The sequence below is a fragment of the Vicia villosa genome, linkage group LG6 (assembly GCF_029867415.1).
Source record: "Vicia villosa cultivar HV-30 ecotype Madison, WI linkage group LG6, Vvil1.0, whole genome shotgun sequence".
Classification (NCBI taxonomy): Eukaryota; Viridiplantae; Streptophyta; class Magnoliopsida; order Fabales; family Fabaceae; genus Vicia; species Vicia villosa.
The window spans coordinates 117,062,653-117,085,106 of NC_081185.1; the positions used below are offsets into that span (position 1 = coordinate 117,062,653).

The 22,454-nt window shown below is 35.9% G+C and overlaps 2 protein-coding genes across 3 annotated transcripts; one reads left to right on the forward strand and one right to left on the reverse strand.

Moving 5' to 3' along the window:
* Positions 1-6,191: 6,191 nt before the first annotated feature.
* On the reverse strand, positions 6,192-7,501 carry LOC131609699 (putative 4-hydroxy-4-methyl-2-oxoglutarate aldolase 2). 2 transcript variants are annotated; one of them, XM_058881482.1, is made up of 2 exons: positions 7,328-7,501; positions 6,192-6,951 (listed from the first exon to the last, which is right to left on the reverse strand). In XM_058881482.1, the coding sequence occupies exon 2, from the start codon at positions 6,925-6,927 to the stop codon at positions 6,427-6,429; it is 501 nt and encodes a 166-aa protein (XP_058737465.1). In that variant the 5' UTR covers positions 6,928-6,951; positions 7,328-7,501; the 3' UTR covers positions 6,192-6,426. The 2 variants fall into 2 exon arrangements, with proteins under 2 accessions (XP_058737465.1, XP_058737464.1); XM_058881481.1 differs by having other exon boundaries at positions 6,192-6,941; positions 7,328-7,499.
* Positions 7,502-13,462: 5,961 nt separating this feature from the next.
* LOC131612180 (seipin-1) lies at positions 13,463-15,012 on the forward strand. The gene is made up of 2 exons (XM_058883986.1): positions 13,463-14,002; positions 14,099-15,012. Exons 1-2 carry the CDS (start codon positions 13,559-13,561, stop codon positions 14,801-14,803), a joined length of 1,149 nt encoding a protein of 382 aa, XP_058739969.1. The 5' UTR covers positions 13,463-13,558; the 3' UTR covers positions 14,804-15,012.
* Positions 15,013-22,454: the final 7,442 nt, after the last annotated feature.

Genomic DNA, 22,454 nt, shown 5'->3' on the forward strand with positions numbered 1-22,454 from the left:
TAGCTGCTAGGCTTACATCAGTGATGGACAAGTTGATCTCTCTTAATCAGTCTGCTTTTCATAAAGGTAGACTTTTAGTGGATAGAGTGGTAGATGTTAATGAGGTTATGGATATGGCTAAGATAGCCAATAAAGATTTTCTTATTTTTAAGGTGGATTTTGAGAAGGCTTATGATAATATGTTATTGAAGTTTGGTTTTTATGATAAGTGGCACAATTTAATTCGGGCTAGTATCTTATATGGGAGTCTCTATGTCCTTATTAGTTTGTGTCCCACCCAAGCATTATGGAGGAGCCCTCGATTGAAAATATTTGAGTTATTAAGTCTATCCTCCTTTTTTTTTAATTTTCTTTTAGCTTATGTGTTAATTTTGCTAAAAATCAGCTCATTTGTGTTAATGTGGAATCAATTTTTTTGATTCAACCTAATATTTGCTTCATGGATACAGGGGGTCCCCCCTTTGGAGAAATGAGTCTCCCAGTGGGTGCTAAGCCACATTCTTATAGTTCTTGGAAACTTCTTAACATTTTGATTACTAGGTGTTGGCATTCGTGGAGTCATCGTTAGGTTAGTCTGGGTATTCAGGTAAGGTGAGAAAAACAAAAGAAATGGGTGAATTGTGTTAGCTTTTTCTTTCTTTATAAAAATATCTTATTAGATTCTGAACTCAAAGTCTATAATCTTATACGGAGGCAAGTGTTTGCAGCAGATAAAAACAATTTTGAGATAGAAAATGAAACAAAGAGAGACACAAGCAATTTTATCCTGGTTCCTCTCACAAAACGAGAGTAATCCAGTCCCCTTGAACTTCCAAGGGATTTCATTATAACCAAAACTGATTACAAATGCTCAAGCATACAAGCAAGAGACTTTCAATGCTCAAACACACAAGTAAGAGACTTATAATGCTCAAGTACACAAGCAAGAGACTTCATATGCTCATGCACACAAGCAATAGACTTCTAACAATATAACTTAATCAAATAAGAGATTGTTTAAATATTACACTTGATATACAATCAAAGGTGTAAACAGAATACAACTAAAAGAGACTCTTAAGACTTATATATTTCTAAAATATACAAATGATAAGAAATTCTAAGTTAAACTCATGCTTTTGATTTGACAGAGTAATAACTCTTTTGACTGTCAAGGATTGTTTATCTTTCTTCAAGTCTTCAGCTTTTTATATAGAGAGATAGAAAAGAGTCGTTGAAGAAAAGAGCTTGCACAAGTGAGTCTTTCTCAAAAAAATTTAAAATAAGTCTTTCTCAAAAAAATAATTTCAAATAATATTAGTTTTTTCTTGTCAAAATAATTTTCAAATATATAAAAAATAAACTTTCATTTTTTTAATTTAAATTAAAAAAATTAAGCTCTTGTCTCTTTTATGCTAGCTTAGGCTTGGATCTTGGTTTGTGTGTTAATTTCTATCTTTAGATTTTATTTGCTTGCTTGATTTATTGATATTTCTCATGCATAGTTATGTTAGATAATTGGAATTGATAAAATCAAAAAAACTTAAAAACAAGTATTCACTTAAAATAAATTCAAACTACTTGATCAACATCAAGTCATTTTTTCAAGGGATAATAGACATTTACCCCCTGCCATATAGGCGAGATTTAGGTTACCCCCCTATTAATTTTTTTTTTGAATTACACCCCTGTATTTTTAGGGTACCCCCCTAAGCGTGTAAAAAACAGTGAAAAACCAGGAGGGTAAATAAAAAAAACAACTTTACAGGGGGGGGGGGGGGTCCTAGGGGGTAAATCATAGAACTTTTCATGTTTCAAGGGGGTAATCCAAAAAAATAAATAATAGAGGAGTAACCAGAATCTTGCCTATATGACAAGGGGGTAAATGTCTATTATCCCTTTTTTCAATAAAGTAACTCACCGCTCATTCACCAATTTCCAATAAATAAAAATAATTTTTCACAATAAAAATCCAAATCAATTAAATACTTGATCCAACGTCAAGCCACTTTTACATCTCTTTTTCAAACAAAAGGATTAAACGGGCGAGCTTGAAGAATTTCCAACCTTTCCTTAAGTGTTTGAATACAAGATGAATATCTCGGAATTTGACAGTCATATCCATTAAAAACAATTCAAACTCATCAAATAATCTTTTTTCACCCAAGCGCAAATTTGCCCAAATGTGAATCCCTTTCAAACAACTAGTGTTTTCCGCCCAAGTGCGACTAGACTCATTTTCATAAATAAAATCAACCAACAAACAAAAGTTGTTTCAACGAAGAACTACGTAGCCTTGAGTTCTCGTCCACACCTGGAGATACGTAGGAGCAAGATCCAAAGTCTTGCCAGACCCAATAATAAAAAACCAAAAACATTATCCTTTTCTCTTTCTCGCATAATAATAAGTACGCAAGTAAACATAAGCTAACTCTCATTTGCAAAACTAACTAAATGGGTCCCGTTGAGTACAACGAATGGGAGGGTGCTAATACCTTTCCCTTGCATAACTGACTTCCGAACCCTAATTTGGTTACGATGACCATATTATCCTTTCTTTCGTGGGTTTTATCGATATTTTCTCTTTCCTTTTGGAATAAATAAAGTTCAGTGGTGACTCTGTTGTATTTCGAGCATGCGATGCACTCGAGTATTTTTCGCGCCGCGAAAAAAGCTTTGTCGAAATTAGAATCCATACCATATTTATCACTATCTCTCATACATGATCCTATAACACCCAAGATTGGATTTGGATGCCACAAAAAGGGTACTAGGCAGACTCTACTTTCGAGTACGAACTCACTCCTTCAAATCTAATAGATAAAGAAGTCATCCTCCATTGAAGGTCCCCGAAGAAATGACCTCTATCAACCAAGATGTCTTCAACTGTCATTTGTAACTGTTTATCAAATAAAATAGTTGCTTCCTCCATATGATTATGTTGACCTATTCTTAGGCAAAAAAAGGTTTAGTGATGCCCATGTAGGATTAAATTAGAAGACGCTCACTTTGAGGATCCCTTAATTGGAGTAGAAGATGCATTAAACCAATAACCCTAACAACAATCTTTATGGATAACCCATTGATGAAGTTTCTATCTTGATTAATAGCCTCACATAGCAACTCCATCCCTAACATTGTCTTCCCAATGTTCGAAGGGAAAAACTCCCTACGAAGTTTACAACCATCACACGAAGACCAAAAGATTCTAGTCTTACGAATATTCAATTCGAGACCTAATCCTCGACTCATCTCCCAAATTATGTTAAGAGGTTTAGAAATCTCCTCTCAATCTCTTATGATGGTTCCATCATCAAGATACTAGGCATGAAGAAGAAGCTTTCAATTTTCTCTAATATGACGAATAAAGTAATGAAACACAAGGACAAAAAGAAGCGTCCTTAATGGGCTAGCTTGTTGCACTTCAGTGGCTGACATAATATGTTAATCCCCAAGGTAAAGCCTCACTGCCAGACCGTAAATAAACTCAACCCATAAATAAATATATGAGCATTTAACCCTTCATTACATGTCAATCATATGAGGCCACTCTGGATGATCCCAACAATTTTATAGTCGTTGTGAATTGGCTATGCAATCATGCAGAGCATTACTTGATGTTAAAGCTCATTTTTTTATCTTTCTCCTCAATATGAAGTACCCATGACCCAAATTATCTTTCTTAAAGCTACCAAAGACACTATCAACTAATTTGGAAAGAACATATGTGTCTCTCCAAGTAGCTAACCACTCCAAAATGTAATGTTGTTGTAAGGACTTTCGATTCCTAGACCTGTGATCCCGCCTATTTTGAGGCTTAACCACTTGTAAAGTGCAATGAAGAAGAAGTAAGAACTGAACCCAAGCACATATAGATCCCAACTTAATAACCACCATATAAAGAGTATCTTTCAATACTCGAGAGAAAGCAAGACGACACCTAAGAGGTATATTTTTCATGGTGAAGATAGGTTATTGTGAGAACTTTCTCTAACAATTTTGCATCCAAAATAAGCCTTTTGTTTGCATCGAGTTTATCGGAGTCTGCTATACATTGTTTTACAATACCTACAACGTGACTTCTGACCTCCTTTATCACATGAGTAACACGAACCAGGTCATCATGATGATGAAATGATCGACTCATGGCATGAATATTCATACACCTTCCATGTATCCATTGCTCAACCACTCCTAAAGACTCCTCTAATGCTATAGACAAATCTCGATCGTTCTCAATGGCTTTTCATATTGTACTTTTTTGCTTGTCACTCATAAATGTAATGTCTCAAAATGAGATACCATACGATAAATATCATTGCTCTCATCCTTGTTGTCGTGGCAACAATGAAACCCTCAAAATGTACTGTGCAAACCTCCTATCAAAATAAAATTAATTAGACAATGCTAAATCGTGTCTCTCTCATACTCAATACAAAAGATGTCTGGTTAAGGAATCTTAACAAATAGGTTGTGAACAACAACGAAAGATCATTTCACCATAATTGTGTTGTTGTCTTTCTCTTCTGTGTTTTCTTATCAATGAATTCTAAAGAATATGAAGAGGATTAGATTCCATAATAAATAGATAGAATATTAATGTGTGTTATGAATGTTCATTGCTTGGACGTGGGTGACAAAGGAAGGTGGGCGTGGAATAAGGAGGGTCGACAAAGAATTAACAAAGATAAAGAAGTGGATGGTAGAGTTAAGGTTCAGTTCTATTTCTGTGAAATGGTGAGGACGGTGGACCTTTGTAATAACATTATGAGTTTGTTTGGAAGTTTGGAGGGAAAAGGAACTGAGGATTTCAAAAAAATAATTATTTTAAAAAATATTTAATATTTTTAAATAAAGATTTTACATAAAATGATAAAAGAGTGTTTATCATTAATATTTTTTTTTAACTTTTAAAATACTATAGCAACATAAATTATATTTTAACAATTTATCCAAGTCCTTCAAAATCCTTCAAACTCCTCATATAACATAATTGTTTAGTTCCCAAATTAGGAGGATTTTGGTTTTTAAATAAAAATAAACCCCCAAAACTCTTCCTATCTAAATTGATATATATTTTTTCACTCAATTATTATTATTATTTAAAGTCCTCTCATTCCTTCCCTCCAAACTCCCAAACAAAGCATATGAGAACCAAAGAAATCTTGAAATCATGCTGCCCCGTTGTATTTTATTCTTTTCAATTTCATGCATATGAACAAAAGAGGTTTCAAGAAGCAGTTCTAAAACCACAGCAATTCTTGTCAAATCCCAACATATTATACTCATTGTCATTAGCTTAACAAAGACTTTTGACATGTTAACCGAAGCATTGTCATCAATCAAGGATCCCAACAAAGTGAATCCTTTTCAACCATTAATAGAAAATTTCTTATAAAAAGCGAAGCCATGCAGCTTACAGGACAAAAAAATTCACGAGAAATGAAATTGATGCATGTGATGGCACGAAATGAGTGTCCATTAGAAGAAGCGTTGATCCATGTCACTCTCAGCACACAGTTAGTCTTTCACTAGCTTCAATATGATTGTGACCTCTTTTTATATTTCTTATGTATGGATAACTCGAAAAGAAACTGATCATTTATCACTTGTCCACATATATATAAGCAAAATAACAAATAGTACCGTATGAGAATCAGGCACGAGAGCTGTTTGGGAGTTTTACAGCTGCACAACCGACAACAAATGGCAGCCCTTCAAAAGTAGTGATAGGTGAATAAAATTAGGTTAGAGTGACTCACTTTCTAACCTGTAAATCGTAATGTTTACAATGGGCCAGACATTTAACATGCATAGAATACAATACAACACATAGCATCATTTGATACCTTTCCTCTTCCATGTCCAAAGTAGTTAGAATCAGAGGCAGAATCACATTACCTCATTCATTTGGTTTCTAGACAGCAACATCGTTCTATGGCAAACAAAAAATGACAATACCATTGTTTATCAAAACATGGGCATGTATTTTGTCCCAAAAAAAGGCACGTATATATTTTGCATTTGGAAATTGGATCTCTCCAAACTTAGTGTAACAAATGCAACCATTAACTTAATTATGAGGAAAGAAAAAAAACAATCAAGTTCTCATGACAGCAATTCAAAATAGAGATAAAGTGCACAATGGAATCAGACGAGGTTGACAAAATCACGGTAAACTACTATAATTTTGACAAACTACACTTTGTAACTTCACTAAATCATGATGGCTCGCCGTGATTTTTCAATCCCCTAGCTCATCAAAACATATGCATAAAGTTGGTGTATAGGGGTAAACAATCCAATCTAGTTTCATTATCATGGAGACTAATAGCGTTGCAAATTTGTGGAAGCTAGTAAACAAGGATCAAAAACACAAATACAGAAAGCACTACACTATGACATGCCTGCCTGCCAGTAAACATAGTCGTTACACATGAATTAGAATCAAACAGAAAGCTCTGTTCGAGAGATAAGAATTCCATCCGTGTCTGCGTAAAGCCATTCCCCATCAGAGATCCTCGTCCCGGCAATAGTTATGGGAACATGTTTTTCTCCCATACCTTTCTTATTGGCTTTCATGGGATGAGAACCAAGAGCTCTCACGCCAATATCACAACCGTTGATCTCATCTACATCTCTTATACATCCATTCACAATAATACCCGCCCATCCATTGTTCTGTGCTTGCACTACAGGGTTGCCACCCAATATCGCACAGCGCAAACTCGCACCACCGTCTACAACAAGCACTCTTCCATTGCCTTTCTCTTCGAGAAACTCGCGAACTAAGACATTGTCTTCAAACACCTTTAAGGTAACTATCGGTCCGGAAAAGACCTGTCTTCTACCGTAAATCTGGAAAATTGGCTGAAGGGCACGAAGCTCCCCACTTAAAATTAACTGTGGGTTTGCATCACACACTTCAGCAGTGGTGACTAAAGCCATTTATTTCAACAAACCTGCAACAGACTAACGGAAGATTATGATCTAGTGTAGATTTTAAAAAAAATCACAAGCAGTTACAACAACAACTAAGCCTTGTCACACTAAGTGGGGTCGATTATATAGATCAAGTTTCGCGATAATGTTCTGTCTAAAATCATGCTTCTATCTAAATTATTAATCTGGAGATTTTTCTTAATAACTTCTGTTATTAAAGGAATTTGAAGATAATAACCGATAGCATGAACTATAATTACAAATCAAATCAAGCAAAGGATGAATGAATAGAAAAACAAAATCAAGTAGTAAATATTAATTGCGAATCGAAAATCATGCGATCGAGATCTATGAGATAATTTGAAGGTAATGGGAATCGGAAAATGAAGAGAAGAAAGAGATGTACCGGTGAGGATGGGAAAATGGATCTGCGAATTGGAATGGAAAAGGAAAAGTGCCTGGCGTTGACAGAGCGAGGAGATTTTGAGAGTGTGGAAAGGAGAAAGAGAGAAAGAGATTAGTCACGTTATCAACATTCAATGACACAAATGTCTCTACCTCCCCCACTTGAATGAAGAAAAGAATAAATGAAGTATTACTTTTCTAAATTTAAATGCAGTTTTTAATATTCTTTAAGTTAAAGTCTTCGCCCGTGATTGATTCCCCATTTTATATGAACTCATCAATCTAATATTTTGTTTTAAAGACTTTTTTTTTCATTGGTAAAAGAAAAAGAAAAAAAATAAAAGAGAAAATCATCTATAAAATAAAGTTTCATTAGCATCACCAAGTATAAGAGTGAAGATTCTAATAGGAGGTTATGTAAAAGATCGGTACGTCACATTATTATCAGCTCAATATTATGTTAGATAGTCGGCACAAACATCTCCTTTCATAAGAGTATGAAATATTTGAACTCGTCATTGTCTAGAGAAAAGTTCTTTAATGTTATGAAGAATCACGACATAATGATACCAAACATTAACAAACTCTAAGATAAGTTTGATAGTAGAGTTGAAGTCAAAATAACACATTAGGTCTTCGATGCCAATTTCTCAGGCCATACGCAAACAATTATATAGCTCCATCAGCTTAGCATGAAGGATGTTGGAATAACCAATATTACGCGCAAAACCGTGAACCCAAGCACCATCAACATTTATAATCAATCCACTAAAATCCGATACGCCGAGAATATCGAGGCTACTGCCTTCAAAATTTAAAATCATATTACTACCTTTGTGTGCCTTTCATGTGATCGTTCTTGTTGAATGTGACATATTATGCTTGAGAAAACATTTAACTTACAAATTAGCTTAATTCATTGTGATGAATTTCAAAATATAAAACACAGTCTGATAAAAAAATGTTAATGTGAAATATTTTTTTAATATGTGACAATTAATACATGATGTGTAATATTTCAGTTGGATTATTGTATTTGGCAGGTCGTTTTTATATATACAAATAATTTATTTGAAAAATTTAAATAAAAAGTAATTATTAAATAAGTGAAAGAAAATTAAAAATGGTTTGAACCTTATATCTCTAAAGTGGAAGGTTAAACCTCAAATTAGGAAGGAATGTTGAAGAAGTACTCGAGAAAGTAAATGGAAGCTCGACTTAGGGACGAAGGTTGAAGCTGAAAGTGGAAGCATATAGTTTGAAATTGAAGAAAGAATATAAAAGCTCTGGAATCAAAAACACCATTGTTACATGTAGAAGCTCTAGAATCTCGTAAAATTCAAATCTAGAAAATTCCTCTCATCTCACAAACATCTTCAATCACACCTAGCTAATCTTAATTCTCGCTCAACAATTTCATCTCCATTTCCAAAAAAAATCATCTTTCAATCTCAATCTTCACTGTTTCTTCCTTCATATCCTTCAACCAAACCCAACAATTTTGCTCATAACCCTAACCAACCTTCCATATTCATCCTCGTTCCAAACCCTAACTCCACCTACCTTTTTCCATACCCAGTTTCCTCACCCATAAAATTCACTTTAATCCTCTTCCTTTATTTCACCTAATCATGGCCAAAATAACCTATTTCAACTTCGTCATTAATCCTTCAAACCCCTACTATCTCTATCCTAACTAAAATCACTCTCTTATTTGTGTTACTCATATTCTCGACCACTCCAACTACAACTCGTGGTCTTGTACCATGCATGTTGCTTTAATCTTCAAAAACAAACTTCGATTCGTTAATGGTACCTTCCTCAAACCTCCTACCGATCATACTCTCTTCGATCCTTTGCTCCCCTGCAACGACATGGTTTTCTCATGGCTCCAACTTTCCTTGAGAACATTTTTCAATCCATCTGATGGATTGATAACGCTCATGCAGTTTGGCAGAACTTGGTGAATCAGTTTTCTCAAAGTGATACCTTTAAAATTTATGATATTCAAGATGATCTCACACATTTCTATCAAGAAACCCTCAATGTATCTACATATTTCACAAAGCTAACTTCTATTTGGGACTTTGACCTACCCGGGATTGTACTTGTTCCATCCTTAGTACTTGTGGTGCTGCTTCTGGCATACGAAAATACAAAGACCAGGACCACATAATCAAATTTCTAAAGGGTTTTACTGAGCAACTCTCAAAAGTTCAGTCTTAAATATTATTGTTCTACCTCCTTTCCTCATTGGACAAGACCTTTTCCATGGTTCTAGGCCAGGAACGCCGATTAATAACTCATACTATTTTTGATAACTCGTTAATGACTATGCATTTCAAACCAACCTCCATTTATGGGGGAGCTCGTGGCACAAACTTCTCTAGTGGTTGTGGTCGCTCTAATATGGATCATGGATCTTTTTCACAACGTGTTTGCACTTAATGCAGGCATACTAATCATACTGTGGATACTTTTTTAATGAAGCATGGCTATCCACCAGGTTATCACTACAAGAACCCAAAACCCTTCATCAACAACATTACCACTTATGCTCTTGTTGACGCAACATCAACAATGTCTAATTTTGTAGAAAAATTCCACGACACTGATTGGTTTAGCTAACAGACAAGGAGATCTCTATGTTACCTTTTATGAATCTTGTTTTCCCTTTCTTACTACCCATGATCACCATTCTCTCCCACCCATTCCTACCCTCAATCATGATCCCACTGACCTTGAACCTATCCCCACTACTCACAGAACCCTTATACCTCAAATCTCCTCAACTATTCCTAATCCTGCACTTTCACCCACCTCTCTTCCTCCCATTACTCACCCTTATCCTCCTTATATCAACCCAAATAACAACCCTTATCCAATCTATAATCCTCCCATCATTATAAAATTCACTAAACTACGCAAAAGCTCTCATATCTCACTAATTATCGTAAACCTCTTCCACATCCTTATCCCTTTACAATACCCTTTCCTCTCTCCTTTGTCATCTCCTATGAAAACTAGAACATAAATTATAAAAACTTCATCCTCTCTCTTTCCTCCACTATAGAACCTACCACCTTCTCCAAATCTAGTAAGCATACTTGCTGGCTCAAAGCCATGAAATCGGAACTTTAAGTTCTTAAGCACACTAACATTTGGACCATTGTTAACCTACCTCATAATAATACCCATATAAGATGTAAATGGGTCTACAAAATAAAATATCTTGCAAATGATACTATTGGAAGGTACAAGGCTAGACTTGTAGCAAAGGGCTACACTTAATTAGAAAGTGTTGATTAGTTTGACACCTTTTCTCTGGTTGCTAAATTAACCACTGTAAGAACTCTCTTTGTCTTAGCTTCTATTAAAAATTGGCATCTATAAAACCTAGATGTTAATAATGCTTTCCTTCATGGAGATCTACATGAGAAAGTTTATATGTCAATTCCCAAAGGCTATGATCTTCCTCATTCATCCTCAAACACTAAGGTTTTTAAACTTAATAAAAATTCATTATGGCCTTAAGAAGACCTATAGGTAGTGGTATTCCTAATTGTTCGACTCCTTAATATCTCTTGGTTATAGTCACTCAAATGCTGATTATTCTTTGTTTACCAAATCTTGTGATGACGAATTTTCTTGTTATCCTACTGTCACTCATTTTCAATATTTTACAATATTTAAAATCTTGCTCGGCTCAGGGCCTATTTTATCTAGCTACTACTGTTGTTTCTCTTTCTGGTTTTGCAGATAGTGATTGGGCTACTTGCCAAACCACAAGGAGATCCATCAGTAGCTTTGCCATCTTACTCGACAAATAACGAGATACAAACATCATTTGGTCACACAATCACAATGTTAGAACTCGATAACAATAATTATTCACAGTTGGTGGGTAATATATCTCGGGCGGGATTAAATTTTATTTATCCTAAAGCAAAACGAGTTGAGAAAATAGGTTCAAATAGCTTAAAGTATGGTTTTCTTGTTTAATTTTAAAGTAGGTGAATTTGATAGCCCTATACGAACGAATGAGATTTACACCTTGAAAAAGGCTCTGGTTTAACGATGATGGTGTGATGAAGGACGATAAATTGGATATATTTATCTTTACCAAATGGGAAGTGATTCAAGAGAGATTTTTGAAACTCGATGACAATATGAAACTCCACATCAAAGAGCAATTAAAGAAGATTTTCTATCCATAAACTACAAATTTGAAACCACCCTTGCAACCGGTAAAAACAAAGGGTGCTCTTGAAAAGGTCAAACCAACACCGAGTGACAATTCAATAATACGGTCTCCGCCCCTATTTTGAACATGTTTACACACTATTTCCATATTCTCTGACGTTTTCTCCTGACGGACTCGACCCCATCCATGAGTCAAACCTTGGTTTGTGGCTCTCTCGCGCCGAGTAGAGGCTATCTGGCTTGGCCTCCCCTGACGTAGTCGATCGGTCGGTGCCTAGTTGTCAGCCATTTTCTTGAAAAATGTGACTGGTTAGTAACAGTTAAAGTAAGAGAATGATCTAACATCCATAGAATGAAAAATATTTGAAAAAAAAAATTTGGGAAGATTTCGCAAGTGCATATCCGAAACTAGTTTAGGGGAATTTCGGATATGTACTTGCGAAATAACCTGCGAGCAACCATTTTTCCAAGCATCCACTTCTTGCCCTAACTCATTCAAAATCCAATTTTTAACATTCAAACACTAACGTTGAACTACAATAACATCAACCTACACATTGTTCTAAATTCTAACAACCCTAATAACAACTTTGAGCTTGAGATAATGAGTATTGAAAACTTACAAATTTTTTGGTTTTGAGTTGAAGTTGGAATGATCTTGAGAATGCTTGAATGGTACTTTTGGAGTGAATCTTCAATGGAACTTCTTCTAAAAATGGGTTTTTGTTGTTGTAGGGAGTATTTGGTGTTTAAAGAGAATGCAAAGAGTGTGTGTGTGGGGGGGGGGGGGGGGTGTCTGTTTGCGTTTTCTGAAATAACACAAATTATTTCGGATATGCACTTGCGAAGGCGTCTTTTTTTATAAAAAAAGTTGACTTCGCATATGCATTTCCAAAATCACCATTTTTTTAGAGAAAATGTGCCTCGCAAGTGCATATCTAAAGTATATAGAGTATTTTGAGGTTTTCATTAGAGGTCCCTAAGAAGGTGTATGGATGCATAAAGAATTTCTCATAATATACTAAGAAAGCCGAAAAGCCCAAAACTCCAAATTGAAGCCCATAGAAAATGGCAACTTTGGTGTATCCGGCATAAAGGAGAATTTATCTTGTCACCCCCCCAAATTATACATGGTACCCCCCAAACCTATGAAAAGACCAAATTGTCCAACCAATTTTTATTATCACATTTTCACATATTTATGGGAAGAACCAGATTTTTCAAATTCTATGACGATACCGGAAATTTCGAAAGCGTGCCGGAAATTTGACGAAAACAAGATTTACGGTATATTTTGTGAAATTTCTGGTATATTGTACTCAAAATTTCAAAATTTCTGGTATTTATTACTGGAAATTTCAAAATTCCTGGTGTTTTTATTTATCAATATTATCGAAATTTTTGAAATTTTCGGTGCGTATTATCATACCGGAAATTTCGAAATTTCCGATATTCAAGTTAAAAAAAAAAAGAGTCTATTTTCCTTATATTTTTAAATTTTGTAGTGAGGACCAGAGACAAAGATAGTTCTATTGCGAGACAGACCACCAATAGAGTCGGTGATGCATTCTAGACCACACATATGTGTCGATGCAATCGGGCTCTCTAAAAATATCAGAAAAAAACCTAATATTAAAACATACCAAATATTTAAAATTTCCGATATATCAGAAATTTCAAATATGCTACCAAAAATTTCTTCAGACTGAAAATTTGATAAAATGTACCGAAATAAAAAAAATTGGGAGGATGACATGTATGATCAGGGGTGGTAAGATTAATTATCTGCATAAAGTACTCAACTAAGATAGAAAGATGATGCGATTACATCAACATGTTTCTCCTTGTCATGCATATTGCCACGGCGTTATGGTCTTGTTCTGAAGCAAATGACACGTTTGTGTTATGCACAGCATGCAACAACATCTGTCTCATGCCTCTCCTTTCTCCTTCACTATCCATCTCCTTGGACGAAAATCAAAAGCACTCCTTTGTTTTGCCTACACCACCAAACTAAATCTACAACAGCATGGCCTCTCTCTTTTCCCCTTTCTACTCTCTTTTAACAGTTACATCTGAATCTTACCACCATGGCCAGGAAACCGAAGACAACACTCCTTCGCAAATAGCTTATGGTAGCATAGTATTGTTGAAGAAACTGGGGCTATGTTTTCTGAGTGCTGCATATGTGTGCATGGTTCTCTTTTTAGTTCTGATTTTAGCTTCTGTATTGGGTGTTGGGTTGGTTCGGTTTTGGGTTGAGGAACCTGTGATTGTTCATGAAAGTTTGCATTTTGATTACACTGAAACTCACCCTTCAGCTGTTTTTTCATTCAGTGGTGGTGGAGTTAGTGCTACTGGTGGGTATATTATGAAAAAGCATAGACGTGTTCCAGTTGGTCACACATTTAGTGTCTCTTTGTCACTCTTGATGCCTGAATCTGACTTCAACCGAGAGCTTGGAGTGTTTCAGGTATGTCTTTTTGTCTCAAATTTCATTGAATTACACATGTGCAGTGAACTGTGATGTGGTTTCATTTTTCGGGAGATAATAATCTATGTTTTGCAGTTGACAGCAGAACTTCTATCAGTAAATGGAAATGTGATAGCAAAATCAAGCCAGCCATGCATGTTGCGGTTCCGAAGCTCACCGATTCGCCTCGCGAGGACAGTTATGATGGGTGTGCCTTTGGTACTAGGAATCTCAGCTGAAACACAGAAAATCAATGTAGAAATACTGAGGCACAAGGAAATGAATCAAAGAACCAATGCTATAAGATTAACCCTACATCCAAGAGCAGGAAGTTCATCTCTTCCACAGCTATACGAAGCTGAAATTGTTCTTAACTCTCACCTACCTTGGACAAAAGAGTTAATCAGGAGTTGGAAGTGGACTTTCTATGTTTGGGTTTCATTGTATGTGTACGTTTTGCTACTCATGTTTCTCTTATGTTGGTATAGGCCACTCATCTTTTTAGTCACACCAGAGTCTTTTAGTAGTCAAAGGGTGAGTGAAAATGTAACAAGTGAAGAACTTAAAGAGTTACAAGACGGAGAGTTGTTAGGAGATGAGAGTGATGTTTCTGAGTTGTTGAGGAAATTGAGACTTAGCAGAAGTAAGAGAAAGACTATACTGACACATGGTGGTGTTGGTTTGGAAGAAACAGTTGGCTCATCAGCTTCAAGCATTAGCATGTCTGCTACTAGAGAAGATGTAACTAGTGTTGATGTGGAAGATGATGTTGAGGATTCTGAATCAGTATGCATTGATTAGAGAGTATGTTTTAGTTACTCAGGAAATGGTTGACATAAGAATTTCTATGAACTTGGGTTAGATCATAGATCTGACTGCATCTTACTATGGTAAATACTTAGTAAAGTAATGTATGACACTTTAAGTATGATAATGTTTACAGTGTTGGCGTGAGGCTTTGTGTAATTGAAAGTTTTTTGTCTATGTCAAATGTTTTTCATTTTGCTTTATCTATTTGTTGTTTTGATCTGAAAAGCTAAAAGTTTAATTCTTATAATATTAAAGTGTAATAGCAATTTGTAATATTAATCAGGGGTTTACTACCTATAAAGCACATACATCTTTATGAGTATGCGTGTCGCGCGTTGGCGTCCGACACTTATGACACTCGTACAACACTTATGACACTCGTACAACACGTGTCGAAACACTCGTACAACACGTGTCGAAACAGTCTTAAACAAGTGTTTCTCAATAATTTTTTTTAATCGTATCGATACTCTTTAAATTGGTGTCAGACATTCGTATGACACTCATACAACACATGAAACAAGTGTTTCTCAATAATTTTTTTTAATCGTATCGATACTCTTTAAATTGGTGTCAGACATTCGTATGACACTCATACAACACATGTCGAACAATTTAGACAAAATTTGTATTGAATCAATATTATCAATAAAAAATTGAAGTCAAAAAATTAAAGTCATTAATTTTTACAAGAGAATTTTTAATACTTTTAGTAATAGATAGATAATTGAAGTTTAAATACTGTTGTATATATAACGGTGTCAGTGTCCTATTTCTTTGATATTATTAGTGTTAAAGTGTCTGGATCGTGTTGCGGTGTCCGTGTTGGAGTCCATGCTTCATAGTTTACTATGCATAAACCTAATAGCTTTAGTTTTTCTTTCTCTTTAAATAGAGGAACATTTTCATAGTTTTTCTTTCTCTTTAAATAGAGGAACATTTTCATATGCTTCATAGTTTACTACGCATATGTGTGCATGGTTCTCTTTTTAGTTCTGATTTTAGCTTCCGTAGTGGGTGTTGGGTTGGTTCGATTCTGGGTTGAGGAACCTCAGAGATGAAATTTGATTCCTTCATCTCCGAGTCAAATTTGATTGACCTTCCGCTAATTGGGAGGAGGTTCACGTGGTCGAACCTCGATGGTTCCTCAATGAGTCGTATAGATTGTTTCCTCTTATATGAAGATTTGTGTTCTCATGGGCCAAGTTGCTCATAATGGAGTCTTGACAAGGGACTCTCTGGCCATTGTCCCATTTTACTGAGAGACGAGATTTTAAATTGGGGACCAAAGCCATTCAAAATGCTCAAATGTTGGAACGAAATGGAAGGGTATCATAGGTTCGTCAAAAACAAATGGAAGAGCTTCAATATTCAAGGATGAGGCAGATTCGTTCTCAAAGAAAAGCTGAAGTTAATCAAACAACATCTAAAGGAATGACACACTTAACATGAGACTAATTTATTGGAAGAAGCGAATAGTTAAAAAAGGAGCTTAACGAGTTGGAAAAGATCGGGGAAGACATGATGCTCGCGAAATCTGAAGTTCTTCATAAAAGAGAAGTTACATCCCAACTATTCAGTATCTCTAAACTGAATAGAAGCATTATGTATCAAAAGTCACCGGTAAAATGGTTAAAAGAAGAGGATGCTAACTCCAAATTTTTCCATCGGTGTGTACTTAATGGAAGGAGGGTGAATGAAATAAGGTGTATAGAAGTTAATGGAACCAAACTGACTGGGGTAGAAGAGATCAAATTTGAAATTTTTTAGCACTTCAAAGATTGGTTTAGGTCGGTCAATAATTCAAGGCCACACTTCCAATTATCTGAATTCAATCAAATTGGAGCAGAGGATAACAATAGATTGATTGCTGAATTTACAGAAGAAGAGATCAAAAAAGCGGTATGGGATTGCGAGAGCTCGAAGAGCCCAGGGCGATATGGTGTAAATTTTGGCTTCATCAAAGAATTCTAGGAAACAATCAAAGGAGACTTCATCAGATTCCTAGCTAAATTCTATGCCAACGGGAAAATCATCTGCGGAGCCAACAATGCTTTCATTGTTTTAGTTTCGAAACATGATAACCCGGTTGGAATGAATGATTTTCGGCTGATTGCTCTCTTTGGGTGCACGATTAAAGTGCTATCTAAGATCTTGGCCAACAGAATAAAAAAGTGTGTTACATAAGGTCATTTCTTCACCTCAAAGTGAGTTCCTGGAAGATAGGAAAATGATAGATAGCATTCTAATCGCCAACGAACTAGTGGGCGAAGCTAAAAGAAAGAAAATTGAAACTTTAATGTTCAAAGTTGATTTTGTGAAGGCGTTTGATTTAGTAGAATGGAAGTATCTCGATCACTCCTTGGAAAAAATGGGCTTCCATAGAAAATGGAGAAATTGGATTTCTGCATGCCTCTCAAGCTCAACTATATCGGTTTTGGTGAACGAAAGTCCAACAAAAGAGTTTAGAATGGAAAGAGGCCCCAGACAAGGTGATTCGCAATCTCCTTTCCTATTTCTAACGGCGGCTGAAGGCCTTTACTTGCTTTTGTCAAAAGCGGTTCAACGTAACCTTTTTGAAGGCTATCATTTCGGATCTACTGGAAAACTAGTCTCACACTTACAGTATGCAAATGACATAATCATTGTCGGTGTAAAAAGTTGGAAAAACATTTGGGTCATTAAAGCATCTCTACAACTCTTCGAAATGGTTTCCGGCCTAAAGATAAACTTTCACAAGAGCCTTCTGGTAGGCATTAACATACCCCAATCCTGGTTGGACGAAGCAACTTCGATATTGGGTTGTAGAATTGGAGCATTGCCTTTCAAATATTTGGGATTACTGATTAGAGGAGATCCACGTATGGCAGATTCTTGGAAACCGGTTCTGGACACGGTTAGAAGCAGGTTGTTTGGGTGGAATCACAAGCACTTTACCAGTCTACTTTCTCTTTTTAAAGCTCCGTCAGGTATAATCTCTAAACTCGAATCTCTCTTCAAAAGTTTCTTATAGGGTGGGGACTTGGATGCTAGGAAAGTTAACTGGGTCTGGTGGGAAAAAGTTTGTCGCAAAAAGGAAGATTGGGCCCTTGGAATCAAAAACCTGAAGGCCTTCAATTTAGCCTTGTTAGGGAAATGGGAGTAAAGGATGCGTATGGAAAAATACACCCTCTAGTATATTGTATTAGAGAGTAAATATGGTGTTTGTAATGGTGGTATTAATAGGGATGGTAAAGCCCACTCAAAATGGTGGAAAGACCTCCAAAAAATTGAGAATGGATTGTGTGGTTTTAATGCCAATTGGTTCTCTAGGAAGTTATAATCTGAAGTTAGGAACGGAGAAATCAATTGGTTCTAGGGTAGAAGCATATATTCGGTTAAATAAGCTTATGATTTCATTTTGGAAGGTGTATCCTCGGAAAACCATAGGTCACATGCTATTGCATGGATCAAGCTGGTTCCATCTAAGGTCGCAGTGTTGGCTTGGAGAATTTTTCAGGATAGCATCCCTCGAAGGATAACCTCATTAAAAGAGGGATATTGGGTGAGTCTCACTCCGAATGCCCGATAGAATGTGGAATGGATGAAAGCTCATGTCACCTTTTTTTTTGTCTGTCCAACTTACTCCGCTGTGTGGCAGAAAATTCTTTCTTGGCTAAATATTTCAAGTGCTCTGCATAACACTGTTATAGCCCATTTAGATCAATTTACCAGACTGTTAGGCAGGGGTAGAGTGAGGGACAACAGATTCTCAGTTATCTGGTTTGCTTGCATCTGGTCTGTTTGGAAGAGACACAACGAAAAGATTGAAACTCTAGTGTACCATCTGATGATTCGATCGACGAAATTCAAGTGTTATCCTGGAAATGGATAAAGGCTAAGGTTAAAGGCTTTAGTTATCCCTTAATCCAATGGATTTCAAATCCTTTGGACCACTTTTGATATCCTTCTCTTGGCGTCATTGGCTAGTATGTGACTCCTTGGGTTTTGTTATGGTGGTTCTAGATGATGCATTTATTTGTCACTTTATCTAGCTGTAGTTGTATGGCCACTACAATCCAGCTTCGATGCTTGCAAATAAGTTTTGTCGTATTTTTCTCTCGTTAGTTCGATTAAGTTTAAAGGTGTTTGTCCTTCTAATTCAGAACTGGAGTGGTCTCGTCTTTCAAGTCCGAGAGTTCTTGTAGGTGTTCGGCTTACTTTTGCTTGCCGTCTGATGGGAGTCTATATCGGCTATCCTATTTTTCTGATTTCGCTGCAGCTATTCAGTGTTGAGGCATTCTGACTTTTCTTGCGAGGAGTTTCATCAGTTTGGTTGTCTTGCAAAATAGGTTGCCGCATTTGGGTTTTAGAGGTGGTGATCTATGCTGAAAATTTTAATTTGTCGGGTCTCACAACATAACTCAATAGCAAATTTACAGTGGCTTTTTGAAGTGGTGATTCGATTTTGCTTACTAGTTTCTGCTGCTCAAGCTTTGATACTGCTGAAATAAATCTTGTTACAGCCATGTGCTTTGTGAAGGAGCTTTTTTTCTAGCTTTAGGGTGCTTCCATACGTTTTAGAGTTGGTGTATTCTGAATTAATGAATTTAGTATCAGTGCTTGTCTTTAGCAGGTTTTACCCTGTATTGTCATTCTTGAACTACTAGCATGTCTTGTGCTAGATTTATAATATAATATTTTTTGTTTTAGAGTTGGTGTATTCTGAATTTAGTATTGGTGCATGTCTTTAGCAGGTTTTACCCTGTATTGTCATTCTTGAACTACTAGCATGCCGTGTGCTAGATTTATAATATAATATTTTTCGTTTCTTCAAAAAAATAAACCTATTAGCTTTAGTTTTTCTTTTTATTTAAGTACTATTTAAGCAGGGGAACATTTTCCTCCCTATTACTATAACTTCTAATATATCAGTATTTATTGACATCTGTTACATGATAATGTTTTTGATTTATGGAACTCTTTTCTACATAAACCCTATTTGTTGGGTCTATTTGGAATCTTTGTTCTGCAATCGTCAATGCCCTCCTTGTTTTACTTGTATGGTCAAAATTAATTTCCGATATACTAGGTTTTTGAGGAATCTTTGTTAAGAAGTCATAAATTATGAAACACCTTCAATAATGCATTGTGATAAGAGAAGTGTTAGCAACACTCTCTTTTCAACACTCTTTTGACCATTCAATTTTTTATTGGTTGGAATATGTGTGAGTCTCTCACTTTAGAAATAGGTCTTACATCAAGTGGTAAGACTCACACATGTTTCAACCAATAAAAAAGATAGTGTTTGAGAGTGTTGAAAAGAGCGTGTCTTTACATTTCTCTCTTAATAATATTATCACAAGACTTTGGTGCTATATTAATCATAGGGGACCACTTTATCCATTATAAAAAGTTGGATAATATATCTTCAATTAATTATATTATATTATTTATTAAATAATACAAGTGTTTGTTGTTTTTGTAGCATTTTATATTGGATATAACTTTAGCTAATTTTTTGAATTAGGTAGATAAGAATTTAACTTAATCATATCATTTGATTTCGCATTATTATTCGTGTATACTTTACTTTGGAGCAGAGGGTTTCCATGCGCATTGGGTCTAAATTTTGGGAGGCTCAGTCCTTCGCTTGAGAGGGAGCACAGTGGATGGACTCACAGTTGAGGGGGAGATTATTGAGAAATAGTGTGAGTTGTGTTGAGAAACAAATGTGAGTTCTAAGTTCCTCATTGCTTGGAAAAGTGGAGGTTGAACATTTTATAAGTGAGAAGACTCATACATCTATCACCTTAAGGTTTTGGGTGAATATGTGGTCTCTTTCTCACTTGTTTGGGTGAGTCTTTGATCTTTAGGTAAGTATTTGATCCAATGTGAATGATTCCCCCTCATGATAATCCACAACTAATCTTTTCCCACACACTGTACGACACATTATGTTTGACATCTTTCTAGAAGGAGAACAAAATTTCAATACATAGCTCTTACCCTACTTTAAGTTATGTTCTTCAGTTCAATGAACATTCAATGCTAACTAGGGCCAAAGTAGGTCACTCAAAACCTAAGGCCCTTGTTACATATGTAGAACCATAATTTATGAAACAAACTCTTTCTCAACCAACATGGCTTTAGGCTATGCAACGTGAATATAATACACACTTCGCTAACCACACATTGACAATGACCACTCTTCCACCTCATAAACAATATGTGGGATGCAAGTGGGTGTTTAAAGTGAAAGAGAATTCTAATGGAAATGTGAATAAATACAAAGGGAGGATTGTTGCAAAAGGGTATCATCAACAATTTGGCTTTGATTTTAATGAGATGTTCTCTCTTGTAGTCAATCCAACTACTATTTATGTGATTCTACATCAAGATCTCACAAACATATGAGAACTATAATAATTTGATATCAATAATGCATTCCCGAATGGTTCATTACACGAGGAAGTGTATATTTCTCAACCCCATGGCTTTGAGAAGAAATATCCTTCACTTGATTTCAAACTACACAAAGTTTTATACAGTCCCATGCATACCTTTACGGTTGTTGAGAATAACAAGTGTGAGTGAAGGAATGACTTACTTTTATCAAAAGTCCTCCCCACATGGTGATGGGTACGTAGGAGGGATGTCTTGTTGAAAAAGTGTCAACGGTGGTACAAGTGTATGTGGATGAAAGAGTTTCCGCTTGAGGGGAAGCATTGTTGATTGACTCACACTTGAGGGGGACTGTTGAGAATAACAAGTGTGAGTATTGAGAAATAAGTGTGGGGGAGCCCCACAATAATTAGAAAGGTGGAGATTGATCACTTTATAAGTGAGAGAGCCCATACACCTGTCACCTTAAGGGTTTTTTTGGTGAATATGTGGTGTATCTCTTACAAGGTGTGTTGCTCATAAAGAAAGATTCCAATGTAAAAAAATGATTCCTCGTGTTGACCCCCAAATTGATGACCTAACAAGGGCCTGATATGAGAAGTTAACTCAAGCACTAGTTCATTTTTTCTTTACTCATAGCAAATGTGATCACTCCTTCTTCATCTACTCTCATCAAGGTGTCACGCTTTATGCATTGGTATATGTAGATGATATTCTAATCGCAAGTTCCTCTTCTACTTTGGTTCACAAGTTCACAGATTCCCTTCATGGGAAGTTTTCTCTCAAGAAATTGAGCATTCCTGATTACTTTCTAGGCATTAAAATCAAGCATTTACCCACAGGGAGTCTACTTCTCTCGCAAAATAAAATATATTTGAGATCTTCTCACAAGAGCCAACATGTATAACGCCAATGATATCACTACTCCTATGCTAAGCAACTACAAACTCAGTAAACATGGATCATTTTTCTCTCCTCTCTCTCTCCCTCTCTCTCTTATCCTCACTTGTATCGGTCCATTGTAGCAGCACTCCAATATGTGACTCTCACAAGACCAGATATTGCTTTTAGTGTCAACAAAATGTGTCAATTCACGACTTCTCCTCTAGAATCTCATTGGCCAGATGTCAAACAAATCCTCAGATATCTAAGTGGCATCATCAACCAAGGTTCTTGGCCCCCCGCTCCTTCATCATGCAAATTCTCCCTACATGCCTATAGTGATTCATAATGGATAAATGGTCCAGATGCGTTGCTC

Coding starts and splice junctions, on each gene's coding strand:
- LOC131612180 (XM_058883986.1), top strand. CDS start 13,559: ATGGCCTCTCTCTTTTCCCCTTTCTACTCTCTTTTAACAGTTACATCT. Junction 14,003..14,098: donor GAGAGCTTGGAGTGTTTCAG/GTATGTCTTTTT, acceptor TATGTTTTGCAG/TTGACAGCAGAACTTCTATC.
- LOC131609699 (XM_058881482.1), bottom strand. CDS start 6,927: ATGGCTTTAGTCACCACTGCTGAAGTGTGTGATGCAAACCCACAGTTA.